The sequence below is a fragment of the Rhamphochromis sp. 'chilingali' genome (genome assembly GCF_963969265.1).
Source record: "Rhamphochromis sp. 'chilingali' genome assembly, chromosome: 7".
NCBI classification, from domain to species: Eukaryota; Metazoa; Chordata; class Actinopteri; order Cichliformes; family Cichlidae; genus Rhamphochromis; species Rhamphochromis sp. 'chilingali'.
The window spans coordinates 20,429,959-20,450,453 of NC_137934.1; the positions used below are offsets into that span (position 1 = coordinate 20,429,959).

The window sequence follows — 20,495 nt, forward strand, 5'->3', positions numbered from 1 at the left end:
CCGAATTCACTGTCCTTTGTTCCTCCATTGAGACCCCTGATTGGTCAGTGGTGTGTACCGTAGAGTAGAGTTGGACGATATAAGATTTTTTCATATCACGATATGTTTTTTTTCATTTCAGGCTATAACGATATCTATCACGATATAAGCCAAATAACTATATTTGTAAGATTTAAATGTGCCGTTGCTCACAAGAAAAATGTGAAATAATCAGCAGCTTGTTTTTATTTAAATATTGGCACTTGTGCTGTACGTAACAAGTCACGTGACGTGACGCTGCGGCTGTGATTGGTTCGGCTCTGCGCTACTTAATTTGGATTGGCTGGGTTTATTTTGGTTTTTTTTGTTTTTTTTTTAGAGGACAAGAGCAGTGAGGTCTATCGCGATAGTTTAATTTTTCTATCGAGAAAAAGTTATATCGCGATACATATCGTTATCGTTCTATCGCCCAGCTCTACCGTAGAGGTTTTCCCATTTTATTCAAACTTAATCTTGTATACTTTAGGATGAAATTCACCCCACATCCACAGTTTCCAGACTTCAGAAAGTGGTCAGAAAAGGTGCCCAAAGCAGCTGCACTTCCAAAAAAGAGCAGAGTACCAAAAAGGACATATTTGGGAATGCCTCATTTTCATGCTCATTCTTCAAAAAAATCCCAAAATCTGAAGCCTTCATTTCTTGTGCGGCACGTTTTTCCTTCAGTCCTTACATGATGAAATTAAAATTTGTGGCACATTGAAGCCAAATACAGAAACAACAAGGTCCGAGGAGTACACCAACGTACATCCCAGGTACAATTAAAAAAATAACTCTGATTTCACACAACTTTCATCTGTAATCACATCGCGCCATTTCACATCTCTCCTCGCAATCTTTTTTGAGATGCCAAGCAGAAGTACGCCATGTAGGTGTAGTAGATATCAACACTTTAGTTTCCACCACTCCGGGTGTACGTTAACACTTTCCTCACCCCTCCAGACGTCCCATAACTCCTCCCCCTTTAGTCCTTCCTTTGGATCCACCGACCAATCCCCTCACCCCTGCCAAATACTTCAGTCATTACATGATTAAACATTCAGTGGAGTCCGTGAGCTCGCCATCCTTTGAGTCCTTGTGTTGAAAACAAAATCCTGTATTTTAGCATCCATAAGCTCCTCCCCCCGAACCCTCCTCGAGGTCTGGCGTCAAAGGTCGGTGACCTTATTCTCTAGGGCGGCAGCGACCTGTTGAAGGCGAAGGGTGAGCTGTTTGTTCTGGGCTGCTGGGTCCTCGTCCAGCGACTGGATTATCTGAAAGAAAAAAAATTAAAACTGAGGCATATTTACGTCAATATGTGTAAAAGGTTTTATAGTTAATACAAAAAAATCCTCTGAGTAACTATAACCAGACGGAAAATCTTTCTTGTGCCGCCATCTAGTAGCTGTTTTATCCCAGCATTAAAAAAAAAAATGCAACGCTATATTAGAGGCAGATATATTAGATTTACTGGTTTACGCCTAAACTTAAAATTGAAAGCACTCTGTGGTACTCTCTTCGAACAGAAATCGAACAGAAAAAACAATATTTGGCAAATATGAGAGAAAAATCTGTTGCTTTTTAGGCTTATTAAACTTAATGCATCTTGATCACTCACTGAAGTTTTTACCAACACTGGAAAAGTTTGTTATGAAAATAGTCGATATCAGTCCAGTGAAATAATAATCTGGATTTCTGTACAACTTATTTTAAGCTTAAATAACAATGATAACAGCTCTCTTCCCCCTTGTAGCTCATGGATTCAGCACACACAACAGCACAAAGGTAGATAAATTGAAGACAGCAGCTCTCACCACATCGTAGTACTTGCTGGCAAACTGGTACAGTTGATTTAAGGCCACCTGGGTGTTCAGCTTGTCTGTGTGTTGCTACAAAGGAGAGAGTATGAGCACAGTTCAGACAGGTGCTGCATCTACTTTCAAGTCTTAAGAAACATTTTTGAAGCTTTGCACACTTTTGATACTCAGAGGTTAATTAAAATAAAAATAAATGGATCCAAGTCTTAACTGGATGGAGCTGCTCAGGATTCAACCAATGTTGAATGTGTAGTTTAGCAAATAGTTAAAATTGACTTGCTGCATTTTATATTCCATACTGATGCTCTACACCGAAAGCCACTTCATTAGGTACACCTGTTCAACTGCTCATTAAGGCAAGTCTCTAAATCAGCCAATCACATGGGAGTATCTCAGAGCCTGTAGGCATGTGGATGTGGTCAAGATGAACTGCTGAAGTTCAAGCTGATTATCAGAATGAGGAAGGTGATTGAAGTGACTTTGAACATAGCCAGAAGAGTCTGAATATTTCAGAAATTAATGATCTGATAGGACTTTGTCACACAATCATCTCTAGAGTTCACAGAAAAATAGTCAGAAAAAGAGAAAATGTCCAGGAAGCGGCAGTTCTCTGCCCGTTGAGGTCAGAGGAGAATCACCAGAAGCCTTCCAGCTGATAGGAAGACAACAGTGACTCAAACAACCACTCGTTACAACCACAGTGTGCAGAAAAGCATCTCTTAACATGTTAATCCTTAAAGCAGATGGGCTACAGCAGCAGAAGACTACACCGGGTGGTGCCGCTCCTCTTGGTAAAGAACAGGAAGCTGAAGCAGCCGACAAATCTGCAGCGGCTGTGCGATGCCATTGTGTCAATGTAGACGAGTATCTCTGAGGACAGTTTGCAGCACCTTGTCGAATCTGTGCCACAACGAATTAATGCAGATTGAAGGCAAATAGAAGATTCAACCCAGGACTGTCAAGGTATACTGTATAATCTTGTATAATCTTCACCTGTTAGTTACTATAAGTAGTAACTACTTGCACATGCACTGCAGAGGGATGAAACATGCAACAAAGCACAGAGGTGGGTTCATACCCTGGACACCTCAGCGAGGTGCGTGTTCATGTCCTGGTCACTGACTGGAACCATCTGCCTGATGCCCCTGTAGTAACTGTGGAAAGAGAAACAGTCAAAACAAACTATCAGGTGGTTTCTGTGAGTTCAATCACGCAGTGGATCATCAGACGGCTGTCCTGATTAACCACTGAGGGTAATTGAACCCCGTAAAACATCACCTTCAGGATGTTTTACGGGGTTTTTCAAACAGCCTCCAAGCTCAGCAGCCGTGATTTCACCAAATATTAGAAAATCCAAAAGGACTGAAGCAAACATCTGTCAAACCACACCGACAAGAGCCATCAGTACAAAAGAAATGGTTAGTGATGCATGAAAAGACATTTGAGAGCTCACATTTTTACATTCAAACACACTGCCATTTTTTTAAATTTCACTCTGCTGTTCAGCCAAAACACCATTTCATATACACACACGTTTCCTCTCTGAGGATATTTAGAAGTTTAAACTCACTCGTCGACCATCTTCTTGTACGTGGAAATCTCTTTTGCATAGAGTAGCTTGTTGCTGGGAGACTCCTGCAGCCAGAGAGAGAAAATAGATGAGCATGTTTGTATGAACACGACAAAAAAAAAAAAAAAAGGTGGTAAATCTGCCTCCTCGTCATCAAAAAGTGTGAAAATGTAGCTTTCAGTTCAAGAAAAACACTCAAATAACAGGAGATTTCCCTCTACCTCTCAAAACGTTCCTGTCACAATGTCAGTGTGCACAGAAAGCAGGTTTTTGTAAATACCAACCAAAAACTACACTGCACTTAAAATGCCACCTCTGGCTGTAAACACAGAAGTCCCGCCCACCCGCAGTTCAAATCTTATGTTAACGAGGGGCAGCCAATCAGAAGAAAGCTAGTTAAAAAGGAAAGTGGCTTTAAAAGTCTAAACAGTCTTTACTGCGATTACAAGACAGAGAGCTGACTTTCACTTCAGCGTCCTCTCTGTTGTTGATTTGACAACCATAAATTGCCTGAAAGAATCTCTGGTTGCTTCAGCAATCACAGAAATCCACCGAGCATAACCAAATATCTACTTTAATACATTTTAAATGACGGCAAAAAGTGGACATCATCTGACTCTCTGGGGCTCTGAGGTTCTTCTCTTGTGTCCAAAACAGAAATTTACTGAGCTGATAAATAAATGGATCGCATATTTGGTTTAAAATAGCAGGAAATTGCTGAAATCAGAGAAATTGCAGCGGGTAGTTGTGGTTGTAATTGAAAAATGGCCCAGATCGCTTCTCTCTCAGAGACATTCACAGGGTTACAAACATGGCGCTCTTTGAACGGACTGATTCTCACTCTGCTCAGCTTGTGCTCCGTCTTGGTGCAGGCGTCCATGAAGGTCTGTGCGATGACGTGCAGCGAAGCATCTACCACCTCCGTCACGTGGACGTCGAAGATGAAGTGAGGGTTCCTCAGGATGTTCACCCAGAACCGCATAGGCAGGCTGAGGACACACAAAGACATCTGCTGCTTAAAGTCACGACTCTGGAATATTTTTCTTATTTGTTGTTGACCTGTTCGTGGCAATCATATTTCATTTCGGTTGTTTTGGATGTCAGTACTGTAATTTTGTTCGTCTTTAGTTTTGGATGTCTATTGCCATTTTGTGTCTCTTTTTAAGAATTTTGTGGTCAGTTTATTTGTCTTTAAGTTGGTTTTGACCTGTTCGTAGATGATACAAGTCTTATTTGGGTATTTTTGTGTCTCTTTGTGGTCCTTTGGTCCTCTGTTTTCTTGAGTCCTTCTGGATGTGTTTGTGGTTAGTATGTGTTTTACTTTGGTTATTTTGGATTTCATGAAGGTAATTTTACTTTACATTGTTTTGGATCTCTGGAACCAATTCATGTTTCATTTAATACGTTAGTTTCTCTCTGTGTTTATCTTCAAACTTTTGTGTTTAATTTTAGTCATTTTGCATCTTTTTGTGGCCGTTCTTTATCTTTAAAGTGAGCATTTGGTTCCATTTTTGTGGTTTTTGCCACATTAGTATTTTTCTTCTTTTCGAGACCAACTTGCATCTCATTTTTGTTGGGTCATGGTTCTTTGCAGCTCTTTCCGGATCACTTTGTAAGTCCATTCAGCAATAGTTGGCCAAAAAACAAGAATTCTGTTTTTGTGATAAACCAAAAAATAAAATTTGCCAGAGTACGAGCTGAAAATGTGAAGCGATGGATCCGAAAGCTCGGCAGGTGGAGCAATGCTTACTAGGGATGGGTATCGTTTAGGTTTTATCTGATACCAGTACCAAACCGGTACTTTTGAAATGGTGCCGGTGCTTAAACGGTGCTCGAACCGGTGCTCGAACCAGTGCTTAAAGAATGGAGAACACACACTTTGTCCAAAAACTTCTCATGTTTAGCTGTTTTCCACTTTTTCTTTGGTCATTTCAGCCTTTTTGGCCAGGGTGAAGGGAGTATCTGCCATCAAACAAGAAGACAGCCGCATGTAGCTATGATGATGTTTGCTAGTTCACCTTACATGCATTAATGTAATAACGTGGTCAGCTTACTCAATGTAAACTACACATGAACAGCAATAAGCTACTCACACAGAGAAGAACGGCTGCTGCTGCCATCATCATCTGTCATCATTTCTGCTACACTGGCAGGGCTAGGGGCCAAGACTGTACTCTTTGGGTTCTTGGGGGATGTTGCTAACTCCGGGTCCGATAACAGGCACCACACCCGCAGTAGATGTGCACGGTGTGAGGTCTCGCAGCAAGCTATCAAATACGGCGCATTTCTCGGCTTTTAAAAAAACGCTATGCGTCGCCAGGTGTTGCACAGTATCAGCTTAAAGCACTTGTTGCAGGCTGCTGAGTTTGCATCTTTTGCTGTGAAGTACAGCCAGACTTTGACTTCACTTTGGGAAATTTTAATCTGTAGCTCTGCTCTAAAAGAACGTACGTGCCTGGGCCCGCCTTGCAAAGGTAAAATGATTGGCTAGAATTCAAAGTGTATGACATCTCAGGGGGAAAAAAAGCACCGAAATGTGCGCTGCTTTTCGGTCTGGTTACTACAGTTTATGTCAGAACCGGTGCCATTACCGGTACCCATCCCTAATGCTTACTGTAGTAGATGCTCAGTTTCAGACTTCAGGATGTAGCCGACGCTCCATTTCCCTTTACTCCTCCTTCTCTCCTTTCATCCCCCCACCCTCACTGCCTCCCCAGACCATAACCCCCATCAATAATTCACCAGAACTGATAAATATTTCATTTACCAACTTGTTCAGATGTGTGTGTATGTGTGCCTCTGATGATTGACAGGCTTAGCTCAAGGCCAGTTTGAAAACAGAGAAGTTTGGACTTAAAAAAAAAGAGGAAGGGAAAAAAAAAAAAAGCAATCTCCCCATCTCTCTCAGTTTCTCTATCCTTCTCCGTTGTCTCTGCTCCGTCATCGTTTATCTGCCCTGATAACAGCCTGTCAATTAAATCAGGCTTTTATGTGGTCCACGGCCCGGTTTAGAAGTGACGAGGACATAATTACTCCCTCCTTTGGCTGATGAAGTATCTCACACACAGACACACACAGAGCAGTGAAGCAACATAATTATTTCTCTTAGCTGGTTTTCTTTGCAGGTTGTATCTCACGCCGGGATTCTCAGCAGCTTTGAAGATGAGCTGAATCAGCTCATCTTCTGAGGCCTTTACTGACAGCATGATCCACATGAAGCCGTTAGAACAGTTTCAGGCCCACAGATCACTCATTCAGACGTTTCTTGTCGCCAGCATTTAAATCTCACAGTACATGATATCATCCTAGACCCAAAACAGCGGTGTCAGACTCAAAATCTGATCAAGTGGGCCAAGTTGACAAACAAACAAACACCTCTCTAAATGTTAACCTTTCTTATGTTACCGTCAAATGAGGGAAAACAGAGGTCGGAGACTGCAGCAAGACCTAATGATGGTCCCTCTGTGCATTGAAGTCGGGAACCAGGTCTGCGAACCTCTAAGTTATCGTCTTCAAAGCATCAAAATGGCAATAAACGCAAATACCGATGCAATAACACTGCTCGGCAACCTTATATAGGAATAACACCAGAATACAATCAGCTGGCAACCAGTTGAGTCGAGTTCCCTTTTGCACAGAGCTGTTTCACAGATGAATTTTAGGTTACCTGGATAGCATACTTGGTGTTTTTGGTGAGTCTTTGTACCTGTTGGTCTTCCAGATGTGCAGCGTCTCCTCGTCTACATTGTCGTGTCTCTGCGCCTGCTCGTCCAAGAAATCGAAGAAGTATTTGACGGCCGGAGGGACGACGGAACTCGAGCACAGCACGCTGCGGAAGAAATTATCCACAAACTGCTGCAAAGTGCCCTGTAACACAAAGACACACAGTGTTTTAAATGTATCTATTTAATATAGAAAAAAGGACCCTTCAGATTAAAAACATCTAAAAATTTAAATAAGAGTGTCCTGACAGTGCAATCAACAGAATTGCATCTGCTAATAACAAATACAAGCAGAAAAAACCCACAAATTAAGAAATATGAGAACTTCGTCATGTCTGCGAGTTTCTGCTGCTGAAACTCGCAGACATGACGGAAACATCTGCAGTGAAACTGCACAGCTGTACCTTAACAGACAGAAGCCTCGTCAGGTAGATCTCTGTGATTGCTTTGGTCATCGCTTTGTCCTTCATGCTGCCTCGCTTCGACTTCACCTCGTCAATTTCATCTGGCTGTCTCACCAGGTGGAAAGTGTTATCGTCCTCCAGCAGGGCATTTTCTGCAGGTGAGACAGGACTGCATGAAGTTGATGTGTTTTTTTCACTCATGTGCATTTAAAAGTTGCAGAAAAAGTGTGTGTGTGTTTGTGTGTGTGTGTGTGTGTGCGTGTGCGTGTGTGTGTGGACGTACTCTCTTCATGGCTGTCTTGGTGCTGGTGGAAAGACTGTGTGTGCAAAACTCTGGACAGCACCAACGTGGCGTTGTCTCGAACCTGTAAGACAGGAAATCGGTTAGAAATTGAGGGAAGTGATGATTTTCTGTCTCACTGCAGCGTTCTCAATAAACAAATTTTCCTTAAATGTCAGAAGGGAGAGTGGACTGGACTGGCGTTTTAATTCCTGCTGGTCTTCGCCATTTCTCTACGCTTCCACTTGTTGGTGATTTTGGTGCAGAAGTAAAGAGCTCAGCTCAACACAGAGAAACAGACATGATTAAAAACACCCAGAGAGCGCAGAGGGAACACCGACTTGCTCAGGACCCCAACATTCCTATGGAAGAGGTGAGGGTGTACTTAGTTTTTCACATGACTTTAGTTTACATGTGAAAAAGAAAATCAATAACTGCACTGGTGCTGAACGGCACTAATCTACATTAAAATTGCTGTGCAAAAACATTTTGACTAAAATAAAAACAGACAAGTCCAAGAAGGAAACAACAAAGGTAAATAAAATAGATACATTTAGGATAGATGAGGAAAAGTTAATTGATTGCATGTTCTCTCCTTCCACAGTCCACATGTGCATTAAAGTAACTGGTGATTCTACACTGTGCTGAACGTGAGTGTGAATGGTTGTGTTTCTCTGAGTTAGCCCTGGCGACCTATCCACGATGTAACCTGACTCTCACCCAGTGAAAGCTGAGTTGGGCTCCAGCCCCACCGGATAAGCGCTTAAGAAACAGATGGATAAAACACGATAAAAGGTTAACGTCTGAACTGATTTAGGAGAAGATCCTTTTTCTGTGAGTCTCGTCTGCAGGCGTCCTGCATTGGATGGGCAGTAACACACTAATAATATTATTCATCTAATAATATAAAAAAATGTTTTTTTAAATGATGCCACATTAACACTTTTACCCAGGATTACCAAAGCATTCATGACCTCTGAGGAATGTTAATTGATTGGCTGAGGATCTAAATCTCTTTTATGCCCGTTTTGATAGGGAGAACACCGACCCTGTCCTGTCCCCTCTCCCCTCAACCGATCCTGCTCCAGTCCTGAGCACTCATGAGCTGAGGCGTGTGTTCCGGAGCATTAACACCAGGAAAGCGGCCGGGCCAGATGGAGTGCTGGGCCGGGTGCTAAAAGACTGTGCTGCGGACCTGGCGGACGTCTTCACCTCTATATATAACACCTCGTTGTCCTGTTCACTGGTACCATCCTGTTTCAAAGCAGCAACCATCGTTCCCATCCCAAAACAGTCAAATGTCACATGTCTGAACGATTTCAGACCTGTGGCACTCACCCCCATTCCCGCCAAATGCCTGGAGAGACTGGTCATTAAACACATCAGAGCTGCTTTTCCACCATCCCTGGACTCGCACCAGTTTGCATACAGGGAGAACCGGTCAACCGAGGATGCGATCGCCACAGTGCTGCACACATTACTGAAGCACTTGGAACACAGGAACACCTATGCACGGCTCCTCTTTGTAGACTACAGCTCGGCTTTTAATACCATCCGGCCATACAAACTCCGTCCCAAACTCCACCAACTGGGACTTAACTCCTCTCTGTGCAACTGGATTGTGGACTTCCTCACTAACCGTAGACAGAGTGTCAGAGTGGGTAAGAACACCTCTTCCACCCTTGTGGTCAACACCGGTGCCCCTCAGGGGTGTGTTCTGAGCCCTCTGCTATACACTCTCTTCACCCATGACTGTATTTCCTCCTGCGCGTCCAATCTCATTGTTAAGTTTGCAGATGACACTACAGTGCTCGGACTTATATCCAACAATGATGAGACAAACTATAGGACAGAGGTGCAACAACTAGAGTCATGGTGCCACGACAATAACTTGGTCTTAAACACCAAAAAGACCAAGGAGATCATTGTAGATTTCCGGAAGAGGGGTCATAACAACCATCTGCCTCTCTTCATTGGCAGTGAGGCGGTGGAGAGGGTGAGTAGTTTTAAATTCTTGGGGGTAACTGTGACCGAGGACCTGTCCTGGGGCAACCATATCACCTCAGTTGCACGGAAGGCCCAACAGCGCCTCTACTACCTGAGGAGACTGCGGAGCGCACACATTCCCAGATCTCTGATGTTGAACTTCTACAACTGTGCCATCAGCAGCGTTCTGACGTATGGATTTCTAGTGTGGTTCCCCAGCTGCACCAAGGCCGATCAGCAAGCACTCCAGCGGGTGGTGAAAGAAGCTGGCAGAATTATTGGAACAAGTCTGCCAGAGATCAGTAATATCTTCCCCACTCGCTGTCTGAGGAGGGTGCACAGTATCCTGCGGGACCAACATCACCCTGCGCGCCACCTTTTCCATCTGCTGCCCTCAGGGAGAAGGTACAGGTCTATACAGGCCAGAACATCCAGACTGGCCAACAGCCTGTATCCACAGGCTGTGAGGCTCCTGAACTCTCTGCCCCCCTCTCACGGACAATAACCATATCCAACTTCTTAATAGCAATGAACTGGTCTGCATTGGTGCATCATATCTTTATTCTCTTCCCCCTCCTGCCCCCCCCCCCCTCTTTCTTAAATAGATAACTATCATATCTGATATCATATCTCACAGTACAATAATATTGAATGGGTTGCATTGTTGTATTTTGTCATGTTTCTCAGGTCTTTGTCTGAATTTCTACGAACATTATTGCTAAGGATTGTCTTATTGCATTGGAGTCACACTGGGTTAAATATGTACACTTGGGTTTTAAGGGGTATTTATTATTTTCTTCTTTTTTTGGGTTGTATGGAAGCCCCAAACGCAATTTCATTGTTCTTGACAATGACAATAAATAAATACTATACTATACTATACTATACTATACTCAGTGCATGTGATGAGTGTAAATCTTCATCTTGATGAGTAAAGACTTCAGTTCAGGGATTTCTGGGACAGTTTTCTCTTATTTGACGGCCTCATGAGACAAACAGGTAATTCTTGAGTGATGTTGGACTTTTTAAACCGCTCCACTGCATGTAGGACAGTTTCAGTCCACGGAGATGCATTTAACCTTGTTTGTACAGGATCACAGCAGCAGCGGTGGGAGGTGTGGCATCGCTGTGCTTGCTTGCAATTGACCTCATCTTTAACAAACAGCAGTTTAACCATCAGGAAATGACAGGAAGTGTTTGGTAATAAGACACTCAGCAGGATGAAGGAAAAGGGGAAACGACACAGGGCAGAAATAGGCATGTGCAGCAGGTGGAACTCACGTTGTAATGAGCCAGTGTGTTGAGTCTCTTCCAGCGTCCTTCCTTCTGGGATGTGAGGTCGAGGTCAGAAAGGATCTGACCCGTGGAGCCGGGACGCCACTCTGCAGGGACAAGCAGAAGGAAATTAACATGTAATTTAGCACAAAAGTGATGGTGTGCCAACCTGATCCATGTGTGTGAATCATTGTAGGTACAGTGGGATATGCTCCTACCATCACTCCTCTCAACACTTATTGTGTTCAATAGGTTGCCCAGTATTGGATATTTCTGATACGGGATGGGATAGGTCCAAAGTACCTGGGCTTAAATCTACACCTTGCGGATGATTCAGATGGTTTCTTACACACAGCTAAGAAAAAGGAAGTTATGCCCATAAAAATCTTGATTGGATGATCCATCAGTCAGACTGATCGACAAACCAAAGTGACCACAGGGCAGCCTGGCCGTGATAGATTCCCATGTTAGCAACATAAGACTAAATACTCCACAGAGAAAGAGGCAGACTGATGCCAGTTTATCTTGTTACCTTGGAAATGGTCACTTTGAAAATGGCTTTGGTCTCACAATCAGTTGTCGTCTTCAAAGCAACGTTGGCGCACCAAGATGGCGATAAAGTGGTATCAAGACTGAGGCAGCCTGCTAACAGTCTGCTATGGGTTTGTGAATGAATGCACTCAAATCGGCAATTACATGCAGTTCATTTGTGATAATAGAGTTATTTATTGTGATAAACAATCGTGGCTCAAGAGTTGGGAGTTCGCCTTGTAATCGGAAGGTTGCCGGTTCGAGCCCCGGCTTGGACAGTCTCGGTCGTTGTGTCCTTGGGCAAGACACTTCACCCGTTGCCTACTGGTGGTGGTCAGAGGGCCCGGTGGCGCCAGTGTCCGGCAGCCTCGCCTCTGTCAGTGCGCCCCAGGGTGGCTGTGGCTACAATGTAGCTGCCATCACCAGTGTGTGAATGTGTGCGTGAATGGGTGGATGACTGGATATGTAAAGCGCTTTGGGGTCCTTAAGGACTAGTAAAGCGCTATACAAATACAGGCCATTTATTTTTACCATAAACTGGCACTTTTAACTAAAACGTTCAGAGTCAAATTATTCTACAAATAGTCACGGTGACGAAGAATGGCCATCCAACTACAAAATGACACAGGCAACCAGTCCAGTTCCCTTTTGCAAAGAGACATGTCCCAGACGAGTTGTGCTCATAGACCGATTCAGATAGTTTGCAACATGTCGGCAACCTGGATGGGTGAGGGTGAGGCACACTTAACCGCCAATCACCAGAATTACTTGTAATCGCTCGCTAACAGCAAAAAATTAAAAAAACAGCAACAAAAACACCCAAAACTTTAATCAACAGAAAGTAGAAGGCCCAAACACTAATGTACTAAGAACTAATGAAATCAAAGACCCGCTGAGTCGGTACAATCTTAATTCAGACATTTTTGTAAACATATTCAGGTTGCCTGTCAGCAGCAAACAAGCAATAAACAACAGAGTCCACAACTGACCCATTTGGCTCCCAAATGACCTTTTGAAAAGCCCACAGCGTCATCAATTACCTGACAGCAAAACAATCAATAAAAGCAGAATGCAGCGCCCATCAGGCCGACCCAATCTAGCACCAGCTTAGGAACAAGTCAGCGATAGTTAACATGTGGTTAGGCGACTTTTGCCATCTTTGAAAAGTTTGTGGATGAAAAACTCTGGCAGGTACTCACATTCAAAAAAGCACTTAGCAGGAGATCAAATGATTATCATCAGTCTCATCACACCTCTATAGCAGCAGCATTACAACCTACTAAAGTCCGGGGAGAAGAAAATGGATTCTGTTTTGAATCTTGTGAGATTCCAGCTGTTTGCCGGATAAAAACTCTGCTGCAGTGGATGGAAATGCAGCCGTAGAAAGGACACATGCTGCTGAATATTACATCTTAAAACTTCCTGTTTGAAGTGGTGAATTATTCCTGTACTTTCATACCCAGCAATAACTGTTTGAAAGTTTACACGGCGGCACACACTAGAATGGCTGTTATATGTGATTCAGCTGCAGTGGGAATTCTCTGTGGGATTAATGAAATTCTCTGTCTCAGGATGCTACGGGGTATTTAAGGTCAACCCTGAAATCCAGCTAATCCTTATTCACAGCACGTCTCACTTCCCTTATAGAAGCCTTGTAGTCTTTTAGTGGCCTGACAGACCTGTTTAAACATCACTGCAGCTTCATGCTTAATCTTTACAATCAAGTTAAAACATCTGGGTGTGTGGTATCTGGAGGGAGGGACTATTAAAGGGAAAGAAACACTTTTTTCCAAAACCTACATCTGTGTGAGGCTAATCTGATGTAGAGGATGACCTGTTTTCTCCTTGCAGTACTTAAACTGTCAGTGAAATGCAAACGTGAATCATTAACTGGCGATGAGTCGTTCACATTCTTTACAGAATTCTTTTATTTCTGCCACATTAGAGGGTTTTCCAGCATGAACGGCCTGCTGGACTAACATAGATTAGACCCTTTAAATTTTATTTATTTTTTAACCATTCAGAGATGCTCTTGCTGGTATGTTTCAGATCATAGCTCAGCAGGCCACAAACTGATGGCCAGAGATTCTCCTTCAGGATTTTCTGGTAGAGAGCAGGATTCATGTTTCCATCAACTACGGCAAGTCGTCCTGAAGCAGTGAAGAAGCCCCAGACCATCACACTACCACCACCATGTTTAGCTGCTGGTATGATGTTCTTTTTATGAAATGCTGTATTAGGTTTAATCCAACTCAAATTTCATAAAGAAAGTTCAGCTTTTGTCTCGCCAATCCACAAAGTTTTTCCCCCCAAACTTTTGGGGATCATCCAGATGTTTTTTGGTAAATATGAGACGAGCCTTTCTGTTCTTTTTGGTCAGCAGTGCTTTTCTCCTTGAACTCTCCCATTGTTGCCATTTTGCACAGTTTCTTTCTTATTGTTGAATCCTGAACTCTGACCTTAACTGAGAGGCCTGCAGTTCTTTAGATGTTGTTCTGGGTTCATTTGTGACTTCTTGGATGAGTCATGGATGAGCTCTTGGAGTAATTTTGGTCGGCCAGTCACTCCCGGGACTTTTCTTCATTTGTGGATAATGGTGCCGTGGATAGACTTTCCCATCAGTTTCTTAACATTGTGGCATGATCATGTCACTTTTTGTTATGTTTTAGTCTACTTCACCTTGTAAAACAGGTTCTAGTTTAGTGATTACTGGATTCACTCATAGTAATCTGATCTGTAGACTGACAGCTGTTCGAGGTGTGCAGCTCAGGAAAGGACACACGTGAGGAAAACAGGACTTATTTAGGTGACATTATAGTTTTAAGGTCTATCTAAAGGTCAAAAAAGCTAAATATTCTTTATATACTCCACCCCCACCACCACAAATATTGTTGTAACCCGGGAGTTTAAGATGCTGAACGCTGGGTGTAATAATCAATAATTTGTATTTTTCCTAGCTGCTTAATGATTGTTTTTGTTTCTTACCCAGTGCAACGCTCTCCACCTTTGGTCTCTGAGAATACGGCAGATTTCTGTACACCTGATCGATGATCTTCTCTTTCACCTGCAGAGCACAAAATTACAAATTCACCTGCCATAATGTCAACTCAAAACACAGACAATGATATCTCATTCACATTTATTAGCTGCAGAATATCGACAGACAGAAGTTTTGCAACTACCTCAAACTATTCTAGACATTCGATCAGTTTTAAGGACAAAGTGCAGGGTGGCAGGGAAAGATACGGCAAAGCTTCTCTTCGTTTTTAAACTCAGCCAGAGATCAAACAGTCCTGACGACAACGACCAAAAAAAAATTTAACTCTGAAAATAGAAGAAGATTCTCACCTGGGAGATTGTGTCACAGTTCAACACCTTCACCGGAGTCACATCTGGTCCCTCCCCATGCACCAACACCTGCAAAGTCTGACAGCACAAACACACCGGGAAGATGCAAGAAGGTAAAAGTGGAGCCACAGTGAAGGCTTGTTTTCATTATGCAACCAACGACCCAAAGCATGACTCATTCTGGAGCTGGGGGTCTGATGGACAACTGACACACCTCCCTCTCCCTGGCTGCTGCTGCTATCAAACCGGTGAGATACATAATCTCTCCAACTTAACGTGTGTGTGAAGGAAGACTGCACACTGCGGTGCTTTTGTTCATACTGACCAGCACAGAGTACTCGACGTCATCTCCCAGCAGTCCCGTGTCGTTCAGCGTGTATTTGGCCTTCTTCATCTTGGCATCCACGGGACCCTTCTCAATCTGGTGCTTCAAGGCCTTGAACAGTTTGTACAGAGGCTCTCCTGCCGTGTCCTGAAACAGAGACATCAACGTCTTAAAAAAAAGAGTTGAGGTCTCATAAAAATCTAGTATCGTTCTTTTATAAATAAGCCATAACTCTCATCTGCGCTATTTACTATGGATTACCAAAGATTTCTAGTAGTAAAAACCCAGCAGTCCACTGACCCTAACATGACCATTGAATTTGTGTTTAAAATGTTTTTTGATTGATGTATACTAAGAACAATGGAAAAGTCCAATGAATCCAGTGAACATGAGAGAAAGACAATTGGCAGATTTACACAAAGTTTCTTGGAGCCAAGTCTTAATAACTGCAGATTCCAAGATGATCAGTTAAAAACAACTTTCCGGAAGTACAAGTTACACAGATGTGTCACTACTTTGCCAAGGTCTCAAAGAAGATCCAAACTGCCACTCTCGGATGATACGAAACTGGTTAGGATGCTGAGAAATAGCCCTGCTGGACAACAGCGTCACTGCCCACAGGAAAAGAGTTTTACATTACCGTGTGCTGAGAGAAAAATCTGAGCTGCCCTGAAATCGACACCTTCAAGGTCGACTGAAATTTTGTAGCTGCACACACGGATGATCTAAATGTCTTTGAGAAAAGTTTTATGTTTCGCCACAATGATGAGATGTATGTTTGAACACTGTTCCAACTGTCAAGGATGGTGGTGTAGCACCACGCTCTGGGTTGGTACACTGCACAAAGTCCAAAATCACCACTCATGCCCATGAGGAGTAGCTGTAAACTTCTGATCACAACTGTACGGGCCTTTAATTACTGATTCAATATTGACTGTTTGTGTTTGTGTGCTAGCCCTATGACAGACTGGGGAATTGACCACCCACTGACAGCTGGTAAAAGCTCCAGCATTCCCAACAACCCTGAGTTGGATAACTGGTTAAGAAAATATATCTATGTATATTTATTAATAACAAGTGTAACTGTTTACTAAAGTTAAATATCAATTTATACTGTATTTTTATTAACTGTGTTCATCATAATAGTAGAATTTAAGGTTTATTAAATATAAAAAGGAGACAAAGAAGGTTGTTTTCTCACTATTGAAATTATTAAAGTACTTATATTTTATAATTTGTCAGTTTTCTCTGCCAAATTATGCCAAACTGCCCCCCCCCCCTCCAAAAAAAAGAAAAAGAAAAAGAAAACAAAAAAACCCATTACATACAGAATGAAAGACAAACAAAAGAGTTTTGAAAAAGGACTGCAGACCCTTTTGTATTATGTGGAAGCTTTGGATCTGTCAGGGTGTCAGTCACAACAGTCGTTTCTTTATTTTAGTTGTTAGTTGCAGGTTTTTTCTGCTTTTTGAACTGCTGAACAGATCTTTTTTCTTTATGTGAATTTTCACATTTTGTTTTCTTTGTGAAAAGTGAGAGGCAGTTTGTTATTCTTTTTTTGTCTTGTGGGTTTCCTGTTGTTCAGATTTAGTATCCTGCTGTTTGAATTTGAACTCTCTGGATATGTTCAACTTTTTAGTTTGGGTCATAAATACATTCACAGCACAACTGCTGGTCTCTATGAAAACATAAAGCATGTCCGTGGTGTAAACTTTCTCTGGAGCTGAAGCATGAACTGTGTTTATTATGAGTGGGTTAAATTATAGAAACTAATGCACAGCGTATCTGCAGCTGCTGTCAGAGTAAACAGCAAAAAATCCCAAATTGGTCAAAACAAAACACACACCAAGCACAAAATACAGGTTTAAGATCTGCTTTCAGTAGGAAGGAAAGTTTATTAGAGTCAATTATAACTGAGGAACAAAGAGGAGAGGCAGAAAAAAGCAGGAAAGAGAAACAGATCGAAGAGACAAGGACATAAAAACAAATCGAAGGAAAGGAATGTGTGACACGGAGTAAGTGAAAAAGAAAATCAGTGTTACCCTGAGGAACTGATAGAGGCAGATGGACATCCAATTACAAAGCATCCTTTCCACCACTGTCTCTGACCTAGATACACAAACAGAGGGAGACATTAGATCACTTTTCCATCACTACGACATTCACAGAATAAACCACCGAGTCTCTGTCCTGTCTTCACCTCCTGAGCATGAGTTTGGGGTTTTTGTTCTGCACATGCTCGTCCATCAGCTCCAGCAGCAGCGTCCTCATGATGTCCGTGTAATACTCCAGTTTGCCGTGCAGCGCCACCGTCAACAGAGAGGCGAAATAACCCCGAGACCGGGCGTTAAAGTCTGGACGTCTCTCCAGCGTGTGGATAAACTACACATATGACAGTAAATTTAATGATAATAACTACATGAATAGAAATAGATACAAAGACAGAAAAATAAGCAGGAAAATAAAAAAAAAACTGAGCTGGAAGAATAATAATAATAATAATAATAATGGATTGGATTTATATAGTGCTTTTCAAGGCACCCAAAGCGCTTTACAATACCACTATTCATTCACTCTCACATTCACACACTGGTGGAGGCAAGCTACAATTGTAGCCACAGCTGCCCTGGGGCAGACTGACAGAAGCGAGGCTGCCATATCGCGCCATCGGCCCCTCTGGCCAACACCAGTAGGCGGTAGGGTAAAGTGTCTTGCCCAAGGACACAACGACCAGGACAGAGAGCCCGGGGATCGAACCGGCGACCTTCCGGTTACAGATACGCTTCCCAACCCCCTGAGCCACGGTCGCCCATAAGAGAAAGAGGAAAATCCACTTCAAATCTTCAAACTCACATTTATGAGAAACGTTTTGCTGTTCAGCAGGTTGGAGAACTGGTTGAGTGCCTGAGCCACAGTGGCCCTGCGGGCTTCTGGGATTTGTAGTTTTCCCGTGATCATGGGGTCATTGGCGCCGTCCTTGGAGGGCAGGAAGAAATTTCGGTTGGTATAGGTTTTGTAGTCCAGGAAGGGGATGCGACCTTCGCTCAGGTCACTGGTGTGGTCTTCCATTTCAATCATGAGATCTGATAGAGACAAAAAGGAAAACCATCAGAAAATGTGTGAAAACATGTTAAAACAAGAAGTAGTGCAGGAAATTAAAGCAGAAGGAATATTCTTTTCTTAATTTCTTCTTCTGCTGTATGTATATATTCATATATACTGCGACAATAATGTTTAGATCACACATTTCCAATAATCTGTTTATGTACTGCTCTAGTTACAGAGTTCCAGGCAGCTTTTCCACTCTTGGCTCTGTATGATGTCAATAAGAGTTGATATTGCTGACATCGCAGGTCAGAAGAAAACTGGCTTAAATAGAAAGGAGCCACCACAAACTGAAGGCTTCACTGAGGGTCAGGACAAGATAAAGAAGCATTATTTTGAACTGAGGATCATGCTAAGCTACTCTAGTGAAGTCCACACACTTGACTGTTTAAGAAGGGACCAGTGCATCTTGAATTTTTTCTCTTTATTTAAAATTTATTTGATTTACATTTTCAAAAGCTTTTCATGAGGCGTTCAGAGAACTTTGGTAATGTAGGCCCATGTCTCCATGCTTTCATATCTTGTAAATATGCAGAGCATTCACTTCATTAGAATGAAATCCTAATTTCATTTTATTTGAACCTCAAGATGCAATGGCACTCATGTAGAGAGACTTTGATTTCCAGCGTTGGTGCATCAAATGCAAATGGTTTGGTCTTATTGGACACTCAAAGCATGTGACACAAATTCCAATGCATTTTTCCAGCAGTCCCAATTATAACTTCAAGGAAGCGACGTCCTCAGACTACACAAATCGAGGTGGCTGCTATTTAAAATGTGTATAAAGTGGTCTTCAATTTGCTGTGGAGGACATGGCCGTGAAAATCTTTGGCTCAGAGACACGACAGGGCTTTTAAAACTATCAAAAGAACAGGGGCTTACATTTATGGGGAAACTACTGTTAAGTTTTATGACTGCTTGTTATTTGGAATTTAGAATGAGCGGATTTAATTGGATGGAGCAGAAACATACTTGGGTCCATGACTTAATTGGCTCTGCTTACCGCTGGATTCTTAGATCATTAGAAAATCCCTGCCTGATAAATAAGGCCAGAGCTTAAGGACAAAAACAATCCTGATTATTCTCAGCTGCAGACAACTTTAGTCAGACTGTACTCACTTTTCCAGCTAAAGGAAAGGCTTTGAAAGACTGGAAGAGATCAATAAGTTAGAGGTTATAGTCATAGGAGAGAACTTGTAAGTGGTATTGTGTGTAGGAAAATTCAGGAAAATTATAGGAACATTTCATGGTAGGTAACAGTCACCCTGAGTGCTTTATGTTTGTTTTTTCGCTTTGTTATTGCACCTTTTGTCACCATGAAAATCATTAGTGCGTCTCTCCCATCTCTGATGGTAAACCAATGTGAAGACTCCCATTAATCAGCATGAGCTAATTAAGCAGCTCTCACATATAAACAAGAAAAAACAAGCTGTAACTGTAATTAAGAAGCGTAACATAAACAAATGGAATAGCCAAACTTCTTTATAGTTTCCACGATGTTCAAAATGCAGATATTTAGAAGTTAACAAACTCAAATGGCAGCAGATACGGTATGCACCAACACCACAGTGGTGTACCAAGAATGGGAAAAGATTATAGGCGTATTCACACTGGAGAAACGCCTCGCCTCTGTACGTACTGGAAGAAGACTGAGCCTCCCATGGGCTTCAAAGCTTCATCAGAGCACTCATATTTTTATGATTTTCTTGAACCAGTCCATTAATTAAAGTGTGTTTATTTGTCTCCATCTTTATAAATATGGACACCTGACTGACACCTGCTTTCAGGGCCTGCTGACCTAAACAGAGTTCCTTGTCAGGCGTCAGATGAAGCCAAAAAAGCTCCACCGAAGGCCTGAAGGGAAATATTCTGATGTTTGAGCCAAAGCGCTGCACGATCTGCTGACCTCCGCTGGCAGAGGTTCACAGAGTGCCAAAGTGGTGATGTGCTCCAATCTGTGAACCCAACGGGTGACGAGATGCAGACAAAATTCAGCTTTGTACATGGAAGTACACAGAGTTTACAGCCGGGTTCAGTCTTTAAGAGAGTCAGTGTCAATACTGTAAGTTAATTGATGAATGTCTTCTTTTAATGTTAATGCTTTTAGAATGTCCATT

The 20,495-nt window shown here is 42.4% G+C and overlaps 1 protein-coding gene across 3 annotated transcripts in view; it reads right to left on the bottom strand.

Moving 5' to 3' along the window:
• Positions 1-327: 327 nt before the first annotated feature.
• The window catches only part of plxnb2a.1 (plexin b2a, tandem duplicate 1), a 241,960-nt gene continuing 221,792 nt past the window's right edge, over positions 328-20,495 (bottom strand). For all 3 annotated transcript variants that reach the window (XM_080887371.1, XM_080887369.1, XM_080887370.1), the window contains 15 exons: positions 18,127-18,356; positions 17,474-17,655; positions 17,316-17,382; positions 15,274-15,420; positions 14,949-15,026; positions 14,586-14,664; positions 11,076-11,176; positions 7,812-7,893; positions 7,529-7,680; positions 7,109-7,269; positions 4,244-4,391; positions 3,403-3,467; positions 2,911-2,986; positions 1,830-1,904; positions 328-1,289 (listed from right to left, as the gene is read on the bottom strand). In XM_080887371.1, the coding sequence (XP_080743497.1) occupies positions 1,185-1,289; positions 1,830-1,904; positions 2,911-2,986; positions 3,403-3,467; positions 4,244-4,391; positions 7,109-7,269; positions 7,529-7,680; positions 7,812-7,893; positions 11,076-11,176; positions 14,586-14,664; positions 14,949-15,026; positions 15,274-15,420; positions 17,316-17,382; positions 17,474-17,655; positions 18,127-18,356 (1,748 nt within the window). In that variant the 3' untranslated portion in view covers positions 328-1,184. The remainder of the gene's footprint in view (positions 1,290-1,829; positions 1,905-2,910; positions 2,987-3,402; positions 3,468-4,243; positions 4,392-7,108; positions 7,270-7,528; positions 7,681-7,811; positions 7,894-11,075; positions 11,177-14,585; positions 14,665-14,948; positions 15,027-15,273; positions 15,421-17,315; positions 17,383-17,473; positions 17,656-18,126; positions 18,357-20,495) is intronic.